This window comes from Myotis lucifugus, unplaced genomic scaffold (assembly GCF_000147115.1).
Source record: "Myotis lucifugus unplaced genomic scaffold, Myoluc2.0 scaffold_72, whole genome shotgun sequence".
Lineage (NCBI taxonomy): Eukaryota > Metazoa > Chordata > Mammalia > Chiroptera > Vespertilionidae > Myotis > Myotis lucifugus.
The window spans coordinates 3103068-3129375 of record NW_005871120.1 but is presented as its reverse complement, the minus strand read 5'-3'; the positions used below and the strand labels follow the sequence as shown (position 1 = coordinate 3129375).

General features: G+C 50.7%; 2 protein-coding genes across 9 annotated transcripts in view; one reads left to right on the top strand and one right to left on the bottom strand.

The window, feature by feature from the left end:
• ALG1 (ALG1, chitobiosyldiphosphodolichol beta-mannosyltransferase) overlaps positions 1-12903 on the top strand; it is a 14450-nt gene extending 1547 nt beyond the window's left edge. Inside the window, exons 2-12 of the mRNA XM_023755311.1 lie at positions 1628-1653; positions 1727-1875; positions 3313-3402; positions 4129-4239; positions 5216-5337; positions 5540-5578; positions 5873-5932; positions 6709-6819; positions 8322-8436; positions 9311-9386; positions 10423-12903. Of these exons, the coding sequence (XP_023611079.1) occupies positions 1628-1653; positions 1727-1875; positions 3313-3402; positions 4129-4239; positions 5216-5337; positions 5540-5578; positions 5873-5932; positions 6709-6819; positions 8322-8436; positions 9311-9386; positions 10423-10554 (1031 nt within the window). The 3' untranslated portion in view covers positions 10555-12903. The remainder of the gene's footprint in view (positions 1-1627; positions 1654-1726; positions 1876-3312; positions 3403-4128; positions 4240-5215; positions 5338-5539; positions 5579-5872; positions 5933-6708; positions 6820-8321; positions 8437-9310; positions 9387-10422) is intronic.
• Positions 12096-26062, bottom strand: EEF2KMT (eukaryotic elongation factor 2 lysine methyltransferase). 8 transcript variants are annotated; one of them, XM_023755214.1, is made up of 9 exons: positions 25912-26062; positions 23648-23707; positions 21451-21531; positions 20117-20218; positions 16078-16211; positions 15700-15995; positions 14265-14414; positions 13292-13358; positions 12096-12291 (listed from the first exon to the last, which is right to left on the bottom strand). In XM_023755214.1, the coding sequence occupies exons 1-8, from the start codon at positions 26005-26007 to the stop codon at positions 13333-13335; spliced, it is 945 nt and encodes a 314-aa protein (XP_023610982.1). In that variant the 5' UTR covers positions 26008-26062; the 3' UTR covers positions 12096-12291; positions 13292-13332. The 8 variants fall into 8 exon arrangements, with proteins under 8 accessions (XP_023610982.1, XP_006090447.1, XP_014312731.1 ...); XM_006090385.3 differs by lacking the exon at positions 13292-13358; XM_014457245.2 differs by lacking the exons at positions 13292-13358; positions 25912-26062 and adding an exon at positions 24614-24643.
• Positions 26063-26308: the final 246 nt, after the last annotated feature.

Sequence of the window (26308 nt, the reverse complement as noted above, 5' to 3'; positions counted from 1 at the left end):
TTTTTCCAGTAAGAGAGTCAAAGGTGATATTCAGGTGGGTGCACTTGCTGTGGAAGTTGATGTTGCCTGCGCCAGCAGCCTACATCTTTTCTCCAGGTATATGTCAGGCCCTGTTTCTTTCTGTGAGAATCCACTGTTAACAGTTTTCTTTACTTTTCCAGCCTTTAAAAAATGCACAGGTTGGTAAATAAATTGCATGTCTGTGTGTATAAACTTTTAAGGATTATGAATAGGAGACTAGAGTATGTGTCCATTCTGTTTTATGGTACCCATCCAGTTTACTTTTCTATGTCATTACAGATAAGTCTCATGTTGTACTTATTACACATCTAAGTGTTTTACATGTGTTAACTCATTACTGACAGCAATCCTAAGAAATAGGTTCTTATATTACATTTTATTTTATTTATTTTAAATATATATTTTTTATTGATTTTTTACAGAGAAGAAGGGAGAGGGATAGAGAGTTAGAAACATCGATCAGCTGCCTCCTGCACACCCCCTACTGGGGATGTGCCCGCAACCAAGGTACATGCCCTTGACCGGAATCGAACCTGGGACCCTTCAGTCTGCAGGCCGACGCTCTATCCACTGAGCCAAACCGGTTAGGGCTCTTATATTACATTTTAGAGATTTTAGAGATGAGGAGGCCTAGATCCAGAGAAGTTCAGTAAGTAGCCCATTGTTACACAGCTAGGAAGTGCTGGAGGCAGAATTTTTTGTTTTGTCAATCTTCACCCAAGGGTATTTTTTTCTACTGAGTTTTGGAGAGAGTGGAAGGGCGGGGGAGAGACAGAGAGAGAGAGAAACATTGATTGGTTGCCTCCCGCATGGGCCCTGACCCGGGGCTGGGGATTGAGCCTGCAACCGAGGTATGTGCCCTTGACTGGAATCGAATCTGTGACCCTTCAGTCTGTGGGCTGATGCTCTATCCACTGAACTAGACCGACTAGGGCTGGAGGCAGAATTTGAACTAGGTAGTCAGTCTGGCTCTGAACTTATGATCTTAACCTCTTCCCTTCACTTTTTAGCATATAGAAACACCTTTTTTTATTTATTTAAACATTTTTTAAAAAAATTGATTTTAGAGAGAAAGGAAGGGAGCGAGAGGGATAGAAACACCAATGAGAGAGAAACATCAACACTGATCGGCTGCTTCCTACGTGCCTCCCTGCTAGGGATTGAGCCCACAACCTAGGCTTGTGCCCAGACCAGGAATCGAACCGGTGACCTCCTGGTGCACAGGCCGACACTCAACCACTGAGCCATATCGGCTGGGTAGAAGCACCTTCATTTAATTGGCTGATGTACCCTAATTATTTATTTAGTCTTTTTTTATGGTAAAAGAGTATCAATGAATATATGTTTTTTGCATAAATCTGATCTCTTTCTTGGGATCAATTCATAGGAGTGGCAGTGCTTGGTCAAAACTGATGCACTTTAAAATGCTGTGGTGTGCTACCTGATAGCCCTAGAGTAAGGCTGGGCCAGTTTATCCCCCACCCAAGGGGATGCCTCTTCCCCCACACAATTGCCACCTAACTAAATGTACCTCCTTGGTTCGATGACCTGGGACTTTTCAGGTTGGTCAGTTTGTTTCTTTTATGACGTTTTATAACTTTTTTAGTGAAGAAGAGGGTCTTCTTCGATCATGTGCGTTGCACTCAGTTTATTGTCAATGATGGTCTGCTTTCCTCCTCTTCATTCAAGTCTCTCTATATCCCAGAACCCCCCCGGCCTGCCTGCCATTGCTGTCTGCTGGTTTGTGGCCTGCCTCTGTGGGACCAAGCTCGTCATCGACTGGCACAACTATGGCTACTCCATTATGGGTCTGGTACATGGCCCCAGCCACTGCCTCGTTCTGCTGGCCAAGTGGTGAGGGTCTGGAAGGATGTTGCGGATACCTTCCCTAAACTGTGGTAGGAAGAAGGGCCTGAGGGGGAGACTCAGTGAAGCTGGTTCCTTATATACTCTGTGGGGTAAGGACTAGGCTGGGGAATTGGGCGGATGCTGGTTAAAAGTGATGGAAACAGGCCTAAGCAAAGGACAGCATTTGATGGCTCATGAAACAGAAAAGTCCAGAGAAATGGCTGACTTGAACTCAAAAAGGGTGTTATCAGGATCCCTTTCATCTCTCTTTCCACACTCCCTCTGGGAGGTATTTCTCAGGTTCTGGGAGCTCCCCTTGCTGTCAGCCTCACCCTGTCAGGCTCTGGAGAGAGTGAGCCTCTGATTGGCACCTGCCATCCTGTGACCTCCCACTGAGGCTGGGAACTGTAGCACCGCATTGCCTCAGGATTGGCACAAGGGCTCCACTGGGAGAGCTGGGATCCCAGGTGTACCCAGACCAGATTCCTCAATAAAAACGGGCTGCTGCTGGAAGATAGGGCCACAGGCCACAGTTTAATGCGGCTGATGAGACAGGGAGAGGGAAAAAGGGCCTGTGGTAGCAGGTTTGACCAGGAGCAGGCAGAGTTGGTCTGTTCTGAGCCCCAGTATACAACACCTGCCTCAGCGGGGACTTGCAGCCTCCCCTGATGGGTCATTCTCTGATGGTGGTAACAGCAGTGGTGGCAGCAGTAATTATTGAGCACTTGCTGCATGCCAGGCTCAGTCCAAGTCCTTTATCCCATTCAGTCTACACTGTCCCCCTTTTACAGGCCGGGAAATCAAGGCTGAGAACCGTTACATCTCTTGTCTCACAGCTAATAAGTGTGTGGACCAAAATGCAGGCCCAGGCTGTCCAATTCCAGAGCTCTCTGCATCCTGAATTAGCAACAAGCCCCAATACACCAATGGCGTTAACCTGAGTCTCATTCCCCCTTTCCGGTTCTCTTTCAGTTCTGCCCTATCATCAGGTTGCAAGCCTCCGTTTGGAGCAAAACTGTTGTTGACACCTCTCTGTCATTTGCTAAACTCCTCTGTAACACATGGGGAGCATCCTCAGCCCTACAGCCTTTGTCAGGAACTAAAGGCTAAAATTGCAGGGTAGCTAAAATTTAATAACAGGGACTTTATTGTATTTCTTCTTATGGCAAGAGAGACTGGATTTTCCCTTCGGTAGCATATATTGTTTCCTTTGAAAGTAATTGTATTTAAGCTGAGAAGCGATACAATGTGAAGAAAGAGGTGAAGGAATAGTAGCACAGGTGGAACTCAGTACAAATCCTGGGAAGTTATCTTGCCAGTGACCCGATTTGGGAGACCCCAGCTCTGCAGCCTCTTCTGTACGGGAAGGTTTCTAGTCACATGGTGGTTATGGTTGTGGGGCCTGGCCAGGGCTCTGGGCTGAGCAACACTGTGTCTTTTCAGGTACGAAAAGCTTTTTGGACGCCTCTCCCACCTGAACCTGTGTGTGACCAGTGAGATGCGGGAAGACCTGGCAGAGAACTGGGGCATCAAGTAGGGACCTGGGGTGGGCAGGGGGCCCCAGCTCAGTTGGTCCCAGCTGCAGTGCTTGCTGTGTCATGTTGGCGAGGCATCTGGAAATATCCAGGGGCCTGGGAGATGGTTATTGTCTTGAGAAGCTGAGGGAGGAGGAGGTTGGAGTTTCTTTCCCAGCCAGCCAGACGGCCCAGGCAGTTTTTAAATACAGTGGAGCCTTGACTTAAGAGTGTCCCGACTAACGAGTTTTTTGAGATACCAGCTGTCTCTCGGCCGATTTTTTGCATTGAGTTGATAGAGTAATTTGAGTTAACGAGCTCGCTCTTGGAACGAATTAAACTCGTAAGTCAAAGCCCCACTGTATATGTGTTGGTTGATTTCAGAGAGGAAAGAAGAGGGAGAGAGAGATAGGAACATCAATGATGAGAGAGAATCATTGATTGGCTGTCTCCTGCATGTTCCCCACTGGGGATCAAGCCTGCAACCCAGACATATGCTGGGAATTGAACTGTGACCTCTGGTTTATAGGTCGGCGCTCTGTCGCTGAGCCACACCAGCTGGACTGTCCCAGGCAGTTTTGATGTTAGAACTTCTCTTTCTGATTCCCCAAGTAATTCATAGCTTCTTATTGTCATTGTCTGAGACTTGGATTCCCCAAGTGCCCTTCTTTTTCCACATCTTCCTGGGTCTTCTATTCCTTAAGTCCTTCTCCACTCCTAGAGCCTCCCACTGATCTCTTTGCAGAGCTGTGACTGTCTACGACAAGCCAGCATCTTTCTTTAAAGAGACGCCCTTGGACCTGCAACACCGGCTCTTTATGAAGCTGGGCCGCACCTACCCTGCACTCAGGGCCAGGTAGGTCTCCTGTCTTCCATCTTCTCCTGTGTTCGCTGCTCTCCTGGCTTTTCCCCCGTCTCTTTGCTGCAGACTTAGGAATCCACTAAATCTATGGGTTGGCTAACTATGGTTCCAGGCCCACTGCCTGTTCATAAATAAAGTTTTATTGGAATGCAGCACATTCATTCACTTATGCATTGTCCACGGCTGCTTTCACACTACAACAGTGGAGCTGTTACAAAAGAGATCAAATAAAAGCTTGAAGTGTTTATTCTCTGGCCCTTTAAGGAAATGTTTGGCCTGCACAAGGCTGTGGGCATTTTACCCTCCTGCCTGCAGGTTCCTGACCCCATGGCGGCGTCTGTGGACCTGTGTGATCTGTGGGGTGTCTCCCAGGGCTCAGGAAAGGCCCTTTGAGCAGCAGTTCACATGCAAGTTGTTCGCTCCTTTCAGTAACCTGGGAGCCAGGTGGGAGGTCACAGCATCTTCATCCCTGTCAGTGGTCAGCAAACTGTGGCTCACGAGCCACATGCAGCTCTTTGGCCCCTTGAGTGTGGCTCTTCCACAAAATACCACGTGCGGGCACGCATGTACAGTGCGATTGAAACTTCGTGGCCCATACGCAGAAGTTGGTATTTTGTGGAAGAGCCACACTCGAGGGGCCAAAGAGCCGCATGTGGCTTGCGAGCCGCAGTTTGCCGACCACTGTCCTAAGTTGAGGGAATGATAAGAACAGGAAGCTGGTGAAGGCTGGAGCTGAGTCGGTCTTGTCTGCTGTTGTGACCTCAGCACTTAGCAACCAATAAATATTGATACAGAAAGCAAGGCACATGTCTGTGCCCTGGCCTAGGGTTGTAGGGTTGCTCGGTGTGTCTGACATGGCCATACCCTGACCTTCGGGAGCTTCGGGGCCTCGCTCTGGTGGGCGATGGCCGTCCTGGGGCCTGTGGGCCTGCTCTGTGGCATCTTACAGGTTCTGTCTCTGCTTCTTTAGCTCAGATCCCTTGGACCCAACCACGGAGAGGTCAGCCTTCACGGAGCGGGATGCTAACAGCGGGATGGTGACACGTCTTCGTGGGCGGCCAGCCCTGTTGGTCAGCAGCACGAGCTGGACAGGTCTCAGGACCCCCCTGTGCACTTGGGGGCTTGTATGAGCACCTGTCTCAGCCGGCATTCTCCTTCCTGCCAGGCCTGTGCCCCCCACATACATTTGGGGTGCCCTGAGGCCTGATGAGAAAGGGGAGGGCGTTGAGCTGGGTGGGATGGAGGTGGGGGGAGACATTTAGAAACCAGCATGATACTGTCTCTCTTCTTGCAGAGGATGAAGACTTCTCCATCTTGCTGGCAGCGTTAGAAAGTAGGTGTGTGGCTGTGATCAGGAGCTGGGCTTGTCAGGGGCCGTTGAGCTGCGTGGTGTCCTCTGCAGAGTGTCCCTCCCCCTGGGCTGCAGGGTGGGCAGCCTGGGCACTTGGGTGGTGGAGGTGGTGGCTCTGAGTCCCCATTTGGGTCACTGAGTGACCAGGCCCAGAACTGAAGTGCCATCTCTGGGAGAGTGACCGTGTGTCTGGAATTGTCCCTCCGCCTTCCCCTCCCCCGCCCCTCCCTCACCTGAATAGACGATCCTGGTCATCATGTATTTTCTTAAACACAGAGTTTGAACAGCTGATCCTGAATGGAGAAAGCTTGCCTTCTTTGGTCTGTGTGATAACAGGTACTGCCTGGGACCCTCCATGTTCCTGTATTTGGCTTGGGGGCAAGGAGAGGGGAAGGCATCTGCCTTTCTGGTGTGCCTCTCCTGTGTCAGGCACGGAATGCTCCTTGTTTCCTTAATCCTCATGGCAGCTCCCTGACATAGGTTTTTCTACATCTATTTGACAGCGGGGGAAACTGAGGCTCAGAGGGCCTCACAGCAGGGCATGGGGCCTGGGTTTGAATCTGAGCTTTTCACTTTTTCAGTGGTTTGCAGGTGTTTCTTTAAAAGAGGCCACTGTCTGACATAAAATTGCTTCCAGAGTAGCCCAGTGGGAAGAGAAGCAGAGCTGTGGTTGGAGGAAGAGGGTCCTGGGCCAGGTGTCCCACCTTGCGCACTCCCCTCCTCCTGGCCTCTGGGCTCCCAGGGTGGCAGAAGCCCACTGCACATGCCATGCCACCTGGGACTCCTGGTCATCATGTATTTTCTTAAACACAGAGTTTGAACAGCTGATCCTGAATGGAGAAGGCACAGGGCAGTCCATGTGAGAATCGGTGTCTAATTGGCACTCTGGCGCCAGGCCAGAGTTTATCCTGGCCACGCTCACAGCTGGGCACAGGTTGCCGTGGCCTCAGTGGTCAGGGTGCACACCCCTGGAGGGTTGTTTCTGGAAGGGGCCAGATGGGAGTTTGATTGGAGCTGAGGAGTGTGGGCTTCCTTGGCAGGGGCTTCTCAGGTCTGGGCCATGGGTGGAGCCAGAGGCGGGCCAGTGCAGTAACTCCGATTTTCTCTGCAAGGCAAAGGGCCTCTGAAGGAGCACTACAGCCACCTCATTGGCCAGAAGCATCTCCAGCACATCCGGGTCTGTACCCCATGGCTGGAGGCTGAGGATTACCCCCTGCTTCTAGGTAAGGATGCCTGGCAGGAGGCCTGGGGGTGGGGGGGCGTTGGAGGGGGGGTGGTGGGAGTGACAGAGGGGGCGCTGGGCTGAGGTTTAAGAGGGAATACTTTAGGGCTGGGGGACAGACTTTTTCTGAAAATGACAAGATTGTAAATATTTTATTGGCCTCTGTTGCACATTTGTTTTTGCAACCCTTTAAAAATTAAAAGATATTCTCAGCTCAAGGGCCATACACACATCAGCCTCAGGCTGAGTTGGGCCTGGCCTTGGGCCCTGCTCCAGGGGCCGCCTGGGACAGAGATGCTGCTTGCTAGGAACCTGTCGGAGGAGCTGCTGACTGAACTCCAGGAAGGGAGGCTGTTTCCTGGTGTGCCAGCTCCTCCCTGCCCGGTGGGCTCAGGTGCTGTTTGCCAGGGATTGTAAGAGGTTTATGTCCTTTTAGCCTCCACGCCCTCCGTTCAGTCCTGCTCTTCCGTCCAGGCAAGAGGGCTGGGCTGGCTCTGTTTGGGGCCCATTGTTCCCAAGTGCCGGAGGGCAGTGCCGAGATGACGGTTAGGCATATTTACTTCGAGAATGTCCTCCCCTTCTCTTCCCGTCTTCATTTCTCTGGGGAGGGCAGAGTTGGCCTGGTACTGATGCGTCTCCAAGGCTCATCTTCCAGCAGCCAGTGAGCAGTCCAGGCAGAGAGCCTTTGTAGGCAGGCATTTCCAGCCAGTACTTAGTGATGCGAGCTTGTTTATTTGGCTTTATTTTCACAGCGACAGCTGGTTTTCTGTTGAGTCTGCTGTGGATTCAAAATTTTTCTAATTATTATGATAAAATATATATAACAAAGTTTGCCATTTTAACCACTTTCCCATTTTTTTAAAAATATATTTTATTGATTTTTTACAGAGAGAAAGGGAGAGGGATAGAGTTAGAAACATCGATGAGAGAGAAACATCGACCAGCCGCCTCCTGCACACCTCCCACTGGGGATGTGCCTGCAACCAAGGCACATGCCCCTGACCGGAATCGAACCTGGGACCCTTCAGTCCGCAGGCCGACGCTCCATTCACCGAGCCAAACCGGTTTGGCCACTTTCCCATTTTAAGTGTACATACAACTCAGTGGCATGAATTATGTTCACAGTGTTGTGCAATCATCATCACTGTCTGTTTTCAAAACAGCCTCATCACCCCAAGCAGACACTCTGAATCCATTCAGCATAATTGCTGTGGGTTCTTTTAAAATAAATGGTGGTTAAGTAGGAAAAGGGAGTTTGTTTAAATTAAAATGTCAATGATAGACAGGTAGTTTTCAGATAGGGCTGCGTGGCCAGGATTGGACACTGTGTGTCCCCACCGTGCACCGGATGCTTGGCCGGCTCCAGCCAGTTCTATGGGGGGTTGGGAGTGTTTCCCACTTCCCACTCCCCACCAGAGGCGTCGACCCACAGTCCTCACAGCACGTGTGGTCAAAGGGAGCATGGCCAGTGCTCTGACGACCCCATCCCCACCCCCTCCGCAGGGTCAGCGGACCTGGGTGTCTGCCTGCACAAGTCCTCCAGCGGCCTGGACCTGCCCATGAAGGTGGTGGACATGTTTGGATGCTGCCTGCCTGTGTGTGCCGTGAACTTCCGGTGGTAGGAGTGGAAACTGAATCTTCTGGGAGTTAGGTTCTCAGATTAGCAGCTGGGGGAACCAGTGTGGTCAGAGCTGCCCCCCAGAAAGGCTCCACCTCCTGATCTGGTGGGAGTCCCCGGGTGGGCTGAGTCCTACTGCGGGAGTTGGCTTCCGCTTAGAGCTCATGTTGAAGGAAAACTACTTGTCCTCAATACTCAACTCGGGGCTTGTGCTCAAAGGATAAAGTGGTGGCTGAAATTGCCTGCACAGTTTACTTGATTTTATTTCTCTCTCCCTTTTGTCTGAGCTCATTTACTCTTATTCAAATTAGTCAAATGAGTGTAATTCTGTCTCCGCTCTTCCTGGCAAAGATGTGGGTTTGGAGAGGACAGTGTGAGAAGAGGCTCTAGAAACTGCTCTCCCATGGGCTCGTGAGCCAGCCTCTGGACGGAAATTAGGATGTTAGACCCTTGTGTGAGCTGAGCACTACACTCTGGGGTTACCCAGAAAAGTCACCCGTAATGTGCTGCCTTCAATGGGGTTGCCTTTTACCTTGTTTCTCTGCCGCATGGTTAAAAAACAAGCAGAACCCACTGAGCGTGTCTTCACTGTAAAGAACAGAGAGCAGGAAAGGATCAGATCCCTGTTCATTGTCCACCCCCCCCCCCTCCCATGCCCCCAAATCGGTTTGGATTTTTGCTATGTACCTTCCCAGGTCTATTTTCTATTCAGATGTCAAATCTAAGACCAGATTCATTGGAACCAGACTGACTATTCCTGACCCCTAGCTTAGCCTGTGGGTGGGGAGTGGTGGCATGGGGGTCCAGGTGGGCACCTTGGAGTTCTGGTGTCTTCTCCAGGCAGCTCTCAGGCTTCCCTCGATTCTCTCTGCAGCTTACATGAGCTTGTGAAACATGAGGAAAATGGCCTGGTCTTTGAGGATGCAGAGGAACTGGCTGCTCAGCTGCAGGTAGTGTGTCTGCTGCCATGCCAGGGCTTGCAGGGCTTCAGGCTGGCATTGGGCCATGCCCCTGGACTCCTTGAGCCGGCGCTGGGTCTGGGAAAAGGCAGCAGGAGGGAACAGCGGTCCCAGAGGTTGGGCCTCAGTGGGCCCGGGGGAATTCAGGCACACTCCACCTGCTGCTGGGTTTGTGGAGCTTATGCCACGCAGATGATGGCGCACAGGTGGACTGTCATTTAGGGAGCAATGGATATCAGGAGGGAAAGTGAGGAGTGAAGGGAGCTTCCTAGACCAGCCTTGCAAGATGGACGGGAGTCTTCAAAGGATACTTATTTCTTATTATAAAAAGTCATATATCATCATTTTTGATAGTTGAGACATGGGTGGCAAACTTTCTTGAAAGGCCCAGCTAGAAAAATCTGGTGTGACTGTGTTTCAATAAAGCTCTATTTACAAAGACAGGTGGAAGGTTCAATTCAGCCTACAGACTACAGTTTGCAGACACCTGACTGACTTAGTTTAGTGAAACTGGAAAGAACACAGACATTGTCTTGTTCCCAGCCCATGGGCTGGACAGTGCTGGGCAGAGACTGAGGGGTGGGTGCTCTTGGAGGAAGGAACAGCATGGCAGAGGCTGGGGGCTACTGCAGGTCAGTGTGTGGATGGCGAGCACTGCAGCTTGGCTGAGCTGTTGAGTAGGAGTAGGAAATGGAACATTTTGGGGTGTGAGGGGTCCAGTAAGACCAGTGAGGGGCTGGCTGGGCCAGGGAGGTCAGGCTCAGAGATGTTTGAGACCAGTTTCCCACGCTGTGTGGAAACTGGGCAGGCTGGTGCAGGGAGGCCACTGAAGGCTCCCAGCCATTGGTGGTGGTAGTGTGGCCACAGAGGGAGGGTTTCAAAATCACTGCCTGGACAGCTGTGTTTGGGGTGCAGCTGTGTTTGGGCTGCAGCTGTGTTTGGGGTACAGCAGAGGTCCAGGCTGCTAGGAACGGGTGGGGGTGTCGGGAAGCGGTGATGAGGGAAGTTTTTGTCATTTTTCTTCTAGATGCTTTTCTCAAAGTTTCCTGATCCTGCTGGCAAACTGAACCAGTTCCGGAAGAATCTTCGGGAGTCCAAGCAGCTTCGTTGGGACGAGAGCTGGAAACAGATAGTTCTCCCTTTGCTTGTGGACACATGACCCCTTGGGCCAAAGACTGAACCCTCCTGAGCCTGTCCTGGTGTTGGATGTCACAAAGAGGAAGACCCTGAGGCTCATGCAAACTCCTCCCTACTCTCATTGGCTTCCCACCAGAACCGTGCTCCATGTCCCTCCTCCAGCCTCTTCCAGCTGCTGTCTGTTCCCTGCGCAAACTGTAGAGCAGCGCCTCCCAGTGGATGGCAGTTGAAAGGATAGCAGCAGGTGCTATGCATGGGATGAAATTATTCTCCCCCACCCCTTCCTTTAAACTTTATTCAAAAGGCGAATTTTGGCAGTTTCATGACCACTTTGGTTAATAAAAAGTCATTTGGTCATTTCTAAGTTGCCAGACAGTCTCAGTTCAGGACAGAGAGGTGAGGGCAGCAAGAAAGTTTTCATTTAATTGGCGCTGGTATAGATGGCTTCCCATCCCTGGGGACACTCAGTTGCACCTCTATGACGGGGGGATGTGCTTTTCTCATGCTGGCTGCTCCAGTTTTGGGAGGTCCATTCTACACAGAATCTGTTGGAAGCCTCATTGCTTCCTGTTTTCTTTGAGAATGATTTAAATACCTCCAGACAGCCAGGCTGTGGGCCTGTGCTCAGAGTGTTATGTGCATTGGGCTGTCACAGTCAACATTAACACATCAGAAACGGAGGAGAAATCCCAAACCAAAGGGCCACAAATGAAATTCTCAATAAGATGGAGAAGGTTGTCTACCAAGTGAAGTGCTAGTTCCCGATGTATATTGTCAGAGACCATTTCATTGCTCTTCATGCTTTATGAAGGGTAAAAGGGTTTGGGTGATTGGAACTGTTAAGGGGAGAGGATCTGTAATAAGGAAATCTTTACAGAGCACTGGAGTATGAGTCCCACATTTTCCTAAAGTTGGGGAAAGAGGTGTCTGCCTCGCACCTCAAACTTCGGGAGGGAGCTTCCACAGCTCTACAGGTGAGGCTAACCATGTAGCAGGGGATGTGGGGTCGGCACATCTCAACAGCCAAGAGAGGCTTCCCACACAAGCTGAGGAAGGGCCAGCCTTCGGCTTGGAATGAACTTATTCTAATGACTGGGAATCTGTGGCCCAGGAAACTAGTCCAGCCTTGAGTCACTTCTCTCTCTCTCCTTTCTTCCCTCTAGTTTATTACTTTCCTGTTAATTGCCTGTGGTCTGTTCAACATCTCTTTGTCCCTGTTTTTGTCTCCTGGTGTCTGCCTCTCTCAGCATCTGTTCTGTCATGTCCCTAATGTTTTGATTCCTGCCTTGACATGGGCACCGCGGCTCCCACACCGTGAGCAGAGATGTGCCATGTGCACTGTAGGATGTGTGTCCAGAATGGAGGAAAACACACTTGATATATATGTTTTTACCTGCACAAGTGGAATGCTTATCTCTGAGCCAAAATTTTCATTTCTGATTTATGGTGATTTGCTTACAACCAGAACTGCTGACAGAAAGGGGTACCCCCACACTTGAACAGTTATATTTCATTAGAACAAAGTTGGTGGTTCCTGATTCAGAATTGAACACTCTTCAAACATTTAAGTCCAGTGAAAGTTTTATCAGCTTTCCCACATAAAAATTCTTTCCCAAGTGATTTAATTTTCGTGGTAATTTCCCCAAACATCTGCAAACCTACAGCATTAGTTTCAGAATTTCCATCTCCGAGTGCTCTTCGTAGGGAAATAGCTTCTGGTTGTGGCGAGGCACTGCTTCCCATGAGATCCCAGCCTTCCCTGGAAACAGAGCATATGTGTCTCATGATGGTGGGGTTTGGGGACAGGATGTCGCCTGTCAGTGCAGGGCTGCAGGACGGGCCTGGGGGTGGAGAGCGGGGGAGGGTACAGATTTTCAAGCCCCATCCAGACATCTAGAGTCAGCCTCTGGGAGCAGGACCAGGAATCGTGTTTTTAAACACTTCATGACAGCCAGGTTTGCTGTCTGCCCATCGGCCATTCCCATCCCCAGAAGGTCATGGCCTGTCTGGGTTCCCTGTAGCTCTGCACCTGTCCTACACCTCATCAGGTGCAGCCAAGACCTGAACCCGCTCTGCCTGACTGGTCAGCATGTGCCTCCTCACAAAGGCTGGACACGAATCTGAAGGGGCAGCCGTCCTCTTCATGAGCAGATGTCTGAAGAGCCATTGGTGAGGTTCATTTTGTAAGTTTTATTTTGAATGAAAAATTAATATTTAAAAAGGAAATGAAAGGAAATAAAAGTGTAGAAGCATCTATGATCCTGCTGTCCAAGTATAACAACTGTTAACTAGTGTCTATTCCAGATTTCCCCCATGTGAATAGTAATATAAAGGTGATTATTTTTTAAAATAAAAATTGGCTTATACTATTTATGCTGTTTGGTATTTTGCTTTCTTCATTTAAAATATATTGTAGATTTTGATGGTTACCAGACGGGAGGGGGGTGGGGGATAGGTGAAAAAGGTGAAGGGACCGAGAACTACACACTGGTAGTCATGGAGATGTAAAATACAGCAAAGACGATATAGTCAATTATATTGTAATAACTATGGTATTAGATGGTTACTAGATTTATTGGCGTCATCACTTTTTTTAAAAAAATTTATTATTGGGGGGGGGTCACAAGATGGTGCATGGTTTACTGCCCAGGGAAATGCCGGCGTCATCACTTTTTAAGTTACATAAATACCTAATCACAGGGTTGTACACCTAAAACTAATATGTCAACTGTACATTAAAAATATTAAAAAATATATACTGTAGATACTTTTCCCCATAAGTCCCATCTCCAGAAGGACTTCATTCTTTTCGAGGCTCACAGTACTCTGCCAATAGGACATGGGCACGTGTGGGTGGGTGTTCGGGTGGTCTCTGTGTTTGTCAGCAGAGGCTGCTGCAGGTGGGCTTTGTTGGGGGAGGGTGTTGGGGCAAATGGGTCCTGCACTGTTGTCAGGTTCCGAGATAGAAGGCCTGGTTGGGCCTGGCAGGTGTTAGGAATTGCAGGGCAGTGGGTGTGGGGTGGGAGATTAGGGGTGGAGAGCAGGAGTTACTTAGCCTCCCTCCACCCATGTTTCCATGGGCAACAGAGGATGACACCCCTCCAGCTGCTAGAGGGGCTGGCACATGTCAGGTCTGGGGACAGTGCCTGGTCCGCAGCAATGCCAATTCGGGCTGTAAATGGCAGACTCCTCTCCCTTCTGAAAGTCACCCCTTGTTCTTCCATTTACTGTGCATTTAATCCAGTAATAGCAGCTCCCGTTTTCCTGGGCGTTCTTGTGAGTCAGGCCCTGCTCCACCTCAGGTGGATGTGTCCACTGTATAGATGCCCCAAAAGCAGTGCCAGCTCAGCTCCACCAGGGCGGGTGTTGGAACCAACTCTAGAGCCTGGCCTGACGGCAATGTGGTCTGAACTTCGTCTACCCTGACACCACTGGCATCCGCCATCCCGTCCACTTTACAGCCAATGAAACCTGCCCTAACCACATGGCAGGGCTGCTGGCCCCAGCCCTCCAGGATCACGGTGTGCGCTACCTCTGTCCCCCGGAGCCCGCTCTCCCCCCTGCCTCCTCTGCTGACTTCAGGGCGGGAGTTATCGCCCAGCCCAGCTTCCGGTTTGTCGCTGGGGCCCATTCTTTCACTTCCCTGGAGTTTCTGCCTCACTGGAGTCCTGTGTGGGGCCAGCACAGTGGCCCCTGCAGGCTGGACGGCCTCTCAGCCTGTCCTGGGCTCACCTAGCTCAGTGGTGAACAGCCGGCATGTCTCTGGGTTGCGGATGGTGAAGGCAATGTAGGCGTCAGGAGCCTGCCGGTCCTTCTGGCAAGCAGAGAGTGTCTGCAGGACCCTGACCAGCGAGAGGACAGTTTCTGGGCAGTACAGCACATCTGCAATGAAAAACCCTGGATCACTAACAGGGACTCCCTCGAGGATTCAGGACCCCAGAATGGAGAGTGCTGGGTTGTGCCAACCTTGGTAGCAGGTCAAGGGGCAAGAAAGCAGCAGTTCTATTAGATGGAAAGAAAGTTATGTATGTATAAAAAGAAAATCCTTGGGAGAATGAAAGCTGCTGAAAGACAAGGCAACAACTGAAAAATATCAAGGACTCACTGTTGTTCCTTAAAAAATAAAATAAAATAAAAATCAATTCTTTAATAAAGCAAACCTGAGTCTGCTTCAGACTTCTTGCATCTTTGCTCTCTGCAGGGTGGGGACCACCTCGCTCCGGCCTGACAGCCAGGCTTACAGGGATGGTGCCACCTTGGGGTGTGCTGCTTGGGCTCTGCGCTCCGGCCACTGTGTGCCTATGGGTCTCAGGGCTGTGGCCCAGGACCAGAGGTATAGACAGCTGTCAGCCGGGGTTGAGGTGAGCTTGGCAAAGGATAAGGGGTCTGTTGGTGGCCAAGCCAAATGTCCCTTCTCTCAAGGAACCTGTCCTTGCACTAGAAGCGGGGGGTCCCCTCTGTGGGGACTCGTCTCCGAAAGACACGGTGTGCATCTGGGATAGAAACATGCAGGAGCTCTTCTCAGGGCCACACAGACATGTGGCGATGGTACCGAGCACAGGGAAGCCAGCGCTGACAGAGGTGGGGCACTCAGAGCAACTTCCCTGACTCAGACTCCACTATGGTTGGACGGTGAGCCCCTGGGTTCCCGTCACACACAGAGGACTCAGACAGTCCTGGGAATATTGTGCTGTTCCTGTGGCCCTGAAAGGACAAGGCTGCCACAGCCATTTCCCACCCCCTCTGCCTGAAGATGGGGCTGCTCTCACTACTTGATTTAGGTTCTAGATGGCAACTGAGTGGCCTCCCTCAGGCTCTGGAGAGGGACACAAAGGCCGGGCTAATAGGTCAGACCACCGCGGTGCCCTGGGGCCTGCTCTGCTCATCCCAGGCCTGTGGGCAAGAGCCAGGTTCATTTCTCTGATAGAACCACTACAATGGGAATGCAAGTAGCCACTTGCTCAAACAGGCGCATGTGGCTTTACGGCACCCAAGAGGCACACCCTGTGCTTTGATGTCACTCTGGAGGCTCACAGTGACCCTTCCAGATGTCTCATCCATCTGTACCTCCCTGACCCTGCAGAGTCCATGGTCCCCTTCCCTAAACTGAGAGTGGGTGGAGCCACAGGGAAGCCACAGATGGAAGCCACAGGGGGCTGAATGGCACCTGCTGCGATGATGACGTCTGGCTGGAAGGCAGCGAGCTGAGGGGCCGTCACGATGTCCCAGTCCAGCTGTGCCACCGTCACCCTGGGGCTCTCTGTGTTGTGGGTGTTGTGTCCTGGGTGCTGCGCAGGGGCGGTGGCATCTGACTCTAACAGGAGGCCATTGAGAAGGATGTTTCCTCGGAGCTGCTCGAGGACAAGGCCGTGACAGTCACTGAAGACATATGCTCTAGGATGGCACATCTTGCAAATGGCCAGGCCTGTGAGGCCGGCTCCACTGCCGAGCTCTAAGACAGTCCTGAGTGGGAGAAGGGGACACGTGTTTGAAATCGTGCTGGGGAAAACTCGCCTTGGTACCCTGCCCTGTGCCCCGAGGTCACCTGTGAGTGAAAGCCGCTGGGTTCTCTATGGCCCATTCTGCAAGGTAGAGTGCAGCATTCCACGTGACCAGGCCGGTGGTGCCATGGGAAATGATGGCTGAGCTCTCGGAGAGTGTGACTGAGTCCCCGGAAGGCTGGATGGAGACAGAGAGAGAGATAATCCAGCTACCAGAAGACAATAAGCTGGCGTTAAAGAGAAAAAAATCACAGCAGGTGGATGGCTAAATAAACTGGTATGCCCATGCCATGGAATACCACACAGCAATAAAAAAGAACAAATTGTTGACACGTGCACCAACCTGGATGGATTGCAAGGGCGTTATGCTGAATGAAAAAAACCAATCTCAGAAGGTCATATACTGTGTGATTCCACTTATCTAACATTCTCAAATTACAGAGTTGTGGAGACGGAGAAACAGATCAGTGGTGGGGCTGCCTGGGGCAGGAATGGGGACTAGCCATGGGTGTGACTATGAAGGGGTGGCCTGAGGGAGGTCTTTGCCGTGACAGAACAGTTCCGTGTCTTCACTGTGGTGGTGCCTGTGCAGGTCCCCACATGTGGTGGACGACACAGAATTACACACACACGGTGCCATGTCATTGTCTGTGATGCTGTGAGTGCCAGGTGTTTCCGCTGGGGGACACTGGGGAAAGAGCACGTGGGCCTCCCTGTACGATTTTTGCAGCTTTCTGTGAATCTATAGTTTTCTATAATAATAAAAGCGTAATATGCTAATCAGACCAGATGTCCTTCCGGACGAAGCCAGGGCTGGGAGGGTGGAGCCCCTTGCACAAGTTTCATGCATCAGGCCTCTAGTTAATAAATAAAAGTTACACCTCTCTGGTACCATGAGCTATATATGAACAGACTCAGTGTGTGGGGCTTCCCGAGTTCAACCTGACATCTGGGGCTGGGGGAGTCTCCGGCCTTTGGAGTTTCCTGTCATTTCCATCCCCACAGCAAGTGGGGGCCACATGCTTGGCTTACTGGCATGTGTTTCATGGAACATCCAGTCCTGAAACATGTTCTCCAACCTGGGGCTGCTGAGAATGACATCCCCAAGATGCAATCACCCACTCTCAGTCTTCTATTAAGACTGGGGGTGGGAAGGGAGGTCTGCTTCAGATAGATTGGTCAGAGATAGCTTTTTTAAGGGGGTGACATATGACCTGAGATGTGGGTGAAAAGGAGAAGTGAGGCATGTGAGGTTCTTGGGGGAGAGTATTCTAGGCAGAGCAAGTGCAAAGGCCCTGAGGCAGCATTGCAGTTAGTGAGTTCAAGGAAGAGAAAGAAGACCAGGGGGCTGGGGCTCAGGGAAAGCAGAAGGCACTAGACAAGAGAGAAAGGCTGGGGCAGGGCATGTGGGACTCATAGGCCACCTAAGGAATTAGGATTGAGTGATGGTGCAAAGGGAAGCCACTGGTGGGTTCTGGACAGGTGAGTGACATGATCGGATATACCTCAAATCAGGGGGATCACTCAGGGGAATTTGGGGAAGATGGCTGCAGAGTACTTTTGAATCTTCCTGAATCCCTACATCAAGAACAGACAGAGCAGTGAGATAGGGACAACATTTACAACAAAGTATCTATCTCTGTGAGCCTGAAAATATCAACAGATGAGGGGAAACCACAGGCATAACCCTCATGCTCATTGTGTCTGTGGAGACAGAAGAGGGAAGCAATGGGGCATGCGGCTGACCTGAGGACAGAACTCAGAGCTACAGGCATTCATCGGGATGCAGGGGCCGGCCAAGAACAGCAAGAACACCTAGGAGGGAACTTGACCACCCGAGGTGGTCAAGGACTACACGAAGGAATATGAGAATGAAAACAAAACAAAACTAGATAAAGTTAAGAGAAAGATGAGGTGAAATGAAGTGATTTTTAAAAATAGAAAAGAAGTCCGGCTGATGTGCCTCAGTGGTTGAGTTTCGACATATGAACCAGGAGGTCATAGTTCGATTCCTGGTCAGAGCACATACTTGAGTTGCAGGCTGGGTCCCCAGTGTGGGGCGTACAGGAGGCAGCCAATCAATGATTCTCTCTCATCATTGATGTTTCTTTCTCTCTCCCTTCCTCTCTGAAATCAATACAAATAAATTTAAGCCCTAACTGGTTTTGCTCAGTGGATAGAGCATCAGACTGCAGTCCTGGGTTCGATTCTGTTCAAGGGTACCTCGGTTGCAGGCTCTTCCCTGGCCTGGGGCCCTGGTCAGGGCTTGTGCAGGAGGCAACCAATCGATATGTTTCTCTCACATCAATGATTCTCTCTGTCTTTCCCTCTCTCTTCCACTCTCCCTAAAAATCATTGGAAAAATATCCCCTGGTGAGGATTAACAACAACAACAAATGTGTGTGTATGTGTATATATATATATTCCCCCCCTAAAAAAAAAATAAAAAAAAAATTAAGAAAGAGATTGCTATGGGATGAACTGTGTCCCCCCCACCCTCCCAATTCATATGCTGAAGTCCTAACCCCCAGCACCTCTGAATGTGACCTTATTTGGAGACAGGGTCTTTACAGAGGGAATCAAGTTCAAATAAGGTCCTGACTGCATCCTTATATGAAGAGGATATCAGGACATCGAAACACCACAAGGGATGATGCTGTGAAGAGACAGGGAGGAGACGGCCACCTGCAAGCCGAGGAGTGGCTGGACACAGCCTTCCCTGCAGCCCTGCTAACACCCTGCCCGTGGAGCTATAGCTTCCAGAACTGTGAGGTGATACATTTCTTTTGTTTAAGCTACATGTTTGAAGGTACTTTTTAATGAAAAACAAAAGCAAAGAACAAGTACTAAAAATTATAATTTAAGAAAGCATTCCTGAAAAAACAAAATGATTTGAAATAACACTGAAGGAATACAAACATTGCTCCTGGGATCACCAGCCCCCAATAATCAACCCAAGACACACTCTAGTAAAATGATTGAACTTTGAAGAAAGAAGACCCTTTGCCCATCGAAGAGAAAAGGGAGAGAAAATTAGATTATCATCAGGCTTTTTCACAGCAATGCTTCATGCCAAAGAAAAGGGAGAAACATATTTAAGAGACTCAAGGAGAGAAAATATGAGTCAGAATTCAAGTATAAATGGCTCATACTGTTATCAACATGTAAGAATGCAGGGAAGGTCAATCCCAGAAGCCCTTCTTAAAGAATCTATTAGAGAACAAACTTCAGACAACCAAAATGGCTAGAGAGACGTCAACATGTGGATTGAGGGGGAGTTCTAAACACATATAGATTGAAAAGGAAGAGACTATGGATGTGTGCTAGGTCATTCATGTCTATGTCCACCCCCTGGGCCCCGTGTCTGTGTTATGTTACAAGGCAAAGGGATCTGAAGATGTGCTTAAGGTTACAGAACTTGAGATGGAAAAATTATCCTGGATTATCTGGGTGAGACCAATTTTATCATCTGAGCCCTTAAAAGTAGGGCCTTGTGAGCTGGCTGCCAAAATTCTGTCTTTTGACTGAAGTGACGGTTACCAGGGTGGCTGCCTTGCAATGATTCAATAAGCTGTATATTTATTTTGTGTGGTTTTCTGTATCTATGCTTTATTTTATGGTAAAAGGTAAAAAACAGACAAAAACATCCAAGATCCCTTTGACTATTGTGTGCAGAATGAATTTTTGTGGGGCATGAAGCTGGGAGACCAGTCAGAAGGCTGTGACAGTGGTCCAGGCTGGTGAGGATAGTGGTGGGGGAGAGTGGGAAGTGACTGCTGTCCTATAACAGCCACTCATCAAGCATTTATTGGGGACTGAGTGCCATGTTCCTGCTATGTAAATACTATGCACAACCTAATTTAACTCCCAGCCACCCCATAAAACAGGTACTATTATTTGTCAAAGTGCTTGATTTACAGATGAAGAAACTAAGCTCAGAGGCGGTTAACTGACTCCATCTAAGACCACAGAGCTGATGAGTCAGGGCCTGAACCCATGGGAGGCTGCTGGAGCCTGAGTTGTAACTCTGTGTGCAGAGGCGGGTGTCTGGCCTGTGGGGGGAGGGAGGCGCACGGCTCCTACCAACAGATAGCTCCTGTGGCACTGAGTGGGCTCCTCGGCTGTCAGGATCTCTGCCAACGCCTCGTACAGCTCGTCCAAAGGCTCTTCATGAGCAGCTTCGTGCTGGGGGTGGTGGAGCGAGAGCTTCAGCAAGAGCATTAAATATGGACCCTCATGAATCAAACAAAGGTCCTGTCTATTTGCCTTTACTCTGACTTCTAAAAATGGCTGGAGGATTTTCACCAAATATGGTGAGGCAGATTGGGATGGACTGATGTAACATAGACTACCTGGCATATAAAAAATTCACTCAGTGGGGGGACCGGGGTATCTCAAAGAGGAATAGAGAGGGCGAGGGTGAGAATAAGGTGTAATCTATGGCAGCAGAAACGGAATGGCATGAGAGCTGCTGTGTGACAGGGACAGAGAGCTCTGCCCTTTGACCATGATGTCTGGGATGGAGAATACAAATGGTGCTTTTAAGTGGGCCCAGGCAAAAGCCACAGGATGGGCACTCCACACTTCAGGGTGTGGCTTCATCAGTGGGCAATCTGTCCTGCGCCCCATGGAGGTGGGGTGGGGTGGGGTGGCATCGGTGGCCTTGCTCCCCCTAGTGGTGTGGGAGAGACCTGCTGGTGACCACTAGATGTGCCATGATGGTGAGAACGAGGGATGGAGGCAACGGAGAAGCCGGGATCGCTCCATGTGCTAAGCATGGGTGAGGCACGGCCCTTGTATTCAGAGGCCAAACAGGTCAGGCCTGCTACTGACCACTGAGGTTTTGTCTTACTAAACTCCAGTCTAACATGAAATTCAGCAAATTTGGGTTCAACCTTAAAATCCATCCTGTATCAGTCAGGAAAAGAGCTATTCCAGTAGTTCATTGGGAGGAAGGTAGTAAGGGGAACTAGTTATAAAGGCATTGCAAGACCTAAAACCTCCAACAAGGACAGGGCAGCAATCCAGAGATTGGCAACAGCAGGAAACTGTCAAAACCTCTCAGGTGGGAGAAGAGAAGGAGAAGGTGGGGATTCGATGCTCAGGGCTGCCCGGTAGAAATGACAACTCGCACAGGGACCATAGAGGAGATGCAGCTGCTGCTGGAGATCCCTCGAGGCAGAGAGGGAGAAAGGCCTTGGCGTTCTCTTTCCGCCCTCCACGGCCTTTCATTGGTCGAACCCAGCTGGGAGACAGTTGCCCAGGGAGCACCTGCCATATGGGGTTTGCAGAGGAGGCAAAGGGCATGGGACGGATCTGAGCTCCAACAAGCAAAGCTGGGCAGAGGGCCCACTTCTGGAGAGCCAGCCAAGTGCCAGATGCTGTCTGGCTACCAGGCAGACATGCCCACCACTGACCTTTCTGATGAGCTCCGAGAGAAAGCACCGGGTATACTTCACAGACGGCGGATGCTTCACGCACAGAGGGTGTTTCACGGTCTGTGACAAGGGACACATGTGAGTTGCTGAAGAAACCCGGCCTGGAGTCTCCCATGGGCTCTAAGTGACTACACAGCAAACCCCAGTTACCTGATCCCTCAGCAAACACATACTGACACAAAGGTTCTGACTCTAGGTGATTCATGCATCTGAAAGAGTAAGTCTTCAGAATAAGCCCTTTCCCAACACTTCTCTGCTGCAGCAGCACAGACTGTGGCAGTGTTTCTAAAACCCATTCTGGGCAGGAATGTGATGCACAAGGACCCAAGCAAACACCCTGCTATTGACTGAATGTCTGCATCTCCCCAAATTCATATGTGAATTCTAACATCAAATGCAATGGTTTTATGAGGTGGGGCCGTTGGGGGGGTGATTAGGTCATGCAGGTGGAGCCCCCAAGAATGGGATTAGTGCACTTATATGAGAGACCCCCATAGCAGTCCCTTGTGCCTTCCACCATATGAGGATACAATGAGAAGATGGCCCTCTATGAATGAGATAGCAGACCCTCAGCAGACACTGAACTTGGCACCTTGATCTTGGACTTTGCAGCCTCCAAAACTGTGCGAAATAAATTATTGTTGTTTATAAGCCACGCAGTCTATGAATACCATAGCAGCTGGACTGGTCTAAGACACACCCCTTCCCAGGGCAGCCAGCATGAATGAGAGTTTGTAGTAAGGACAAGTGTGGGATTGCCTGGCTCCATGGAAGAGGCAAGAGCCCAAATGGTGGAACAAGGCAGATTTGGCACCTGTCCTCCTGGAACTCATATTCCAGCCAAGGAGATGAGCAGGAGCCAGACCATGATGAGTGCTCTGGTGGCCAGGGCAGAGGAAGATGGGGGCTCCACCTGGGACGTGGAGGAGGGGAAAGGGGGCTCTCAGGGGTGACAGTTTAGTGGAATCAAAAAGCTGGGGAAGGAGATCCAGGCAGAGAGAACAGCTTAAGCGGGCTCCAAGGTGGCCACAGCCTGGCATTTTGGGAAGGAAGGCAGGGTGACAGGAGCAATGAGAGTAGGGACCAGTTCCAGGGGGCCTGTTGGCTGGAGGGACATTATTTTACCCAAGGGCAATAAAATACCCACACACTGCTCAGGGGCTTTCTAGTTGGCTGGTGTTAGGTGGGGTTAAGAATCAGAGTAGCCTACAATGAACAATAACCTTGGACATCTCTGAGCTCACAGTCCTGAATACTAGATTGCCCTAAAGTCTTCCCCAGTTACAGCTCCACCTTCTCTACTTGGTCAGAAGGATACCCCTGGTTCACCCTCCACATAGGAATTCTTTTTTTTTTTTTTTTAATCCTCAACTGAGGATGAGAGAGAGAGAGAGAGAGAGAGAGAGAGAGAGAAACATTGATCAACTGGTTGCCTTCCATATGTCCCCTGACCTGGAATCGAAGCTGCAACCTTTTGGTAGACGGGACTATTCTACAACCAACTGAGCCCCATTGGCCAGGGCCACGCAGGAATTCTTAATCTGGGTTTCTTGGAGGGCTTAGTGGTGGGAGGAGGATCTGTGACTTCCCTGAATTTGTATTCCAAATGTATTCTGATGCATTTTTTTTTTCTGGGGGGAGAGCCCATAGCTTTGGGTTTTGAGAAGGGTTCATGACCCTTCAGAGGGTTGAGAGCCAGGAGGCAATGTAATCTGCACTTGATCCACATGGCCAGGGGCAGGTCAGGCACAGTGGTGGTTCCACATATACCCTTACCCACACGCATCTTAGAATCCAAAACTCAACTCCAAAAAGCAGGGGCCCACCTACATCTGGAAAAGAGACACAAGTGGGCAAGACTTGCATCTTTATTTTTCCCTTAAATGTAAAGAAGAAATTCTCTGAACAGTTAGCAAATGCTAGATGTTCCCACAGCTGTCACTTGTTTTCTCTGTGGACAGTTTAAAAAACATCTGCCAGACTCCCTCCTCTCAAGTAGACTTTTGTATATTCTGATATCTTCATCTAAGACAGAGCTCTCTGAGGTGCTCCCACCCAAATGCAGAGCCTTTCTTTTTAAAGGAGACAAGCACAGGCACTGCACTTCTGTCCTGTCCTCATGGGCACGTCAGGAGGCTGGTGACTGCATCCCAGTGACTGACCCTGTGATTCTTACCTTCTGTAAAATATCCAGCAGCAGCTCAGGACCGGAGTCCCTTAATTTCTCTTCTAGGCTCTATTTGGAGATAGATTGGGGGAGAGAGAGAAATCAAGACATTTTCACAGGAACATTAAACATGCAATAGGACATGTTGGAAAAGTGCTAAGTGATCTCTCCCCAGGGACCTGGGCGGGTGAAAGCCTGACCTTGACAAGTCTCAGGTTATACCTGGATGAGTCAGAGAAAGAATATCAGGAGATAGACTCTTGGTTTGCATTAGCCCTGGCTGCTAAGCCTCGCCTGGGTCACAGACCGGCTTGGTGGCTGTCCTTGTCAGCCAGGAATTACAGTTAGTCAGGACGTCAGCGCCTGGTGGGCTTGCCTTGGACTTGACACTGAGTTAATGTGCAGCTGCCAGGCCCAGCTTATACACTGTCCTCTCCTGCAGGGGACTGACTCCTGGTAGTGAGCTCAGGCTCCAGAATCAGGCAGACTGCCTGGCTGGTGTGCGACCCTGGGCAGATCCCTTTGTTTCTCCAGAACGACTTATCACATGCTGTAAGACCTGGCCCTGGCCTCTCTCTCACCTCACTTGCCGTCATCCATCTCACCTCTGCTCATGGCACTCCAGCCACACTGGCCTCCTTACTGCAGCTTGCTCTCACTGGCAGAACCTCTGCACTCCCTGCTCCCCAAGACCTCCCACAGCCCACTGCTTCACTGTTCAGGTCCCGGCTCAAATTTCCCCTCTTGGAGGCCTTCCCGGATTCCCCTCCTTTGATGAAACATTTCCTTGTTTTATTGACTTTATAGCCACTGCTATCATCCTGTGGCGTTTTCTTATTTATTCATTTACGTGTTTATTCTCTGGCTCTCCCATCTGAACAAGGCCTCATCTGTGTGCTGCTGTTCCTGGTGCCTGGCTCCTGGAAGGCAGTCAGTAAACATTTGGATGGAATACACATACTAGCTAACACTTACATCCATTTACCATGAGCCAGGCACTGCCTCAGATACTTCACTGTCATGTACTCCTGATAACAGCCCTTTGAGGTAAGCATCCTGTTTTACTAATAAGAAAACCACAGCCCAGAAGTATGCAGTCACTTGCCCAAGGTCACACAGCTTGTATGGGATTGGGCCAGGATTCCAAGCAGGAGGCTGTCTCTCAGGTCTGCACTCTACCTCTCTTCTAGTCAAACAACCTGTGTGGCAAAACACAATAATAGTAATAGCACCCACCACATGGGCGTTGTGGGCCAGCCTAAGTATGCATGTAGCATGGTCCTGGTACAGAGTATGCGCTTATTTTACGTGAACAATTTTAGCTGCTATGGAATTGGGTCTGTTAGAAAGGTTTACATTTTGGGTTAAAAATGTACATATCCCTTTGTGACTGGAAATGAGCTCTCAGAATGCTAAATGGTTTATGTCAATAAAATACAAATGACTAACGAGGGGAAGACCGGGGAAGAATACATATCCAAACTGAGTCATCCCAGTGAGCTCACCGCACATGAATTATAAAGGAGGCAATGTCATTGGAAATCTCCTTGGCAGGAGGAAGCTGCTGCCATGCCATTGGCCTGTGCAGTGGCAGGTCCCCAGGGCAGGGGAGCCGAGACCTCTACCATCTATTTTCTGGCCGGCTTTGTTCCTCCCTGTCTCTTCCATCCGAGGCTTAAGAGCCTCCAAGTTGCCTCTGAGACGATTTTGTCCAAAGCTGATAACAAAGATGAAAGCACCCAGGGGCGTGCGTGTGTCTGTAATTGGGTGCGGGAGTTGTCTGTGATCTGGTCACTGCGCTCATTGCAACCTGATCTCCAGCTGTGCTGGGGCCTTGACTGTTAAAATGGGCAACAGCAGCTGTTTCTCATGACCAGGATGATAACTGGCTAAAAAAAAAAAAAAGTCATGAAAATTATTGGGAACTGTCCATGACTCTAAAAACCTGAGTGAAAAAGGGAGTTGGGAGGAAACCCTGCACTCCTTCAATTCGTGGGACCCAAGTCAGCACAGGTAGCGGAGGTCGGGAAGGGCCCAGAGGGGAGGGAGCTGATGGCCGGTGAAGGGTGGGCTTCCCGGGGCGCGCAGGTGCACCTCCTGCTCTCCGCCACCAGCCCGCGCGGCCCCGGCGCAGCCTCAGGACGAGGACCAGAGGTATGGCCCCGACACCCGAAAAAGCCGAGGCCGTCCCGTGGCGGGGAGGGAGCTCGTAGCGCCCCCCTCACCAGTCCTGCGCCCCCCGCCGCTCGCACTCAGCGCGCCACGCCGCCCACCTGCCAGGGGAAGGAGCGCAGCGCGCGCGCCGCCAGGAAGCGGCGCTCGAAACTCTGCAGCAGGCGCGAGGCTTCCACGCTCTCCTCCGGCGCCATGACGGGGCGGAGCTTCCGCGTTGCTCCGGAGACGGGGCGGAAGCGGGGAGGAGCCCGGAGGAGGCGGGACCAGCCTTGGCGACTGGCGGGGGCCGAGGGCGGGGCTTGAAGCGGCCAGAGAAGGCCGGAGGGGGCGGGGGCGGGGCCAGGCGCGCTCGAGCTCTGGTTGGAGAGGTTAGGCGGTGCTCGGGTCCCCGGGTGTGGTTTGGGCGGGAAGTCAGGGCGTTGCGGGCTCTGGGAGGCGGGACTTGGGGAAAGTTGGAGGCGGGTGCCGGAGGCGGCTCGGGCGAGCTGAGACCTG

Bases quoted from the DNA above. Each gene is read 5' to 3' on its own strand.
- EEF2KMT (XM_006090385.3), bottom strand. From the start codon at position 26,007: ATGGCGCCGGAGGAGAGCGTGGAAGCCTCGCGCCTGCTGCAGAGTTTC. The intron at 20,219-21,450 runs GTCAGTGGTGGG...CACCACCCCCAG, and splicing joins TCTCGGAGCTCATCAGAAAG to CACGAAGCTGCTCATGAAGA. The intron at 14,415-15,699 runs GTGCCATTCAGC...TTTTCATTGCAG, and splicing joins AGACGTCATCATCGCAGCAG to ATGTGCTGTACTGCCCAGAA.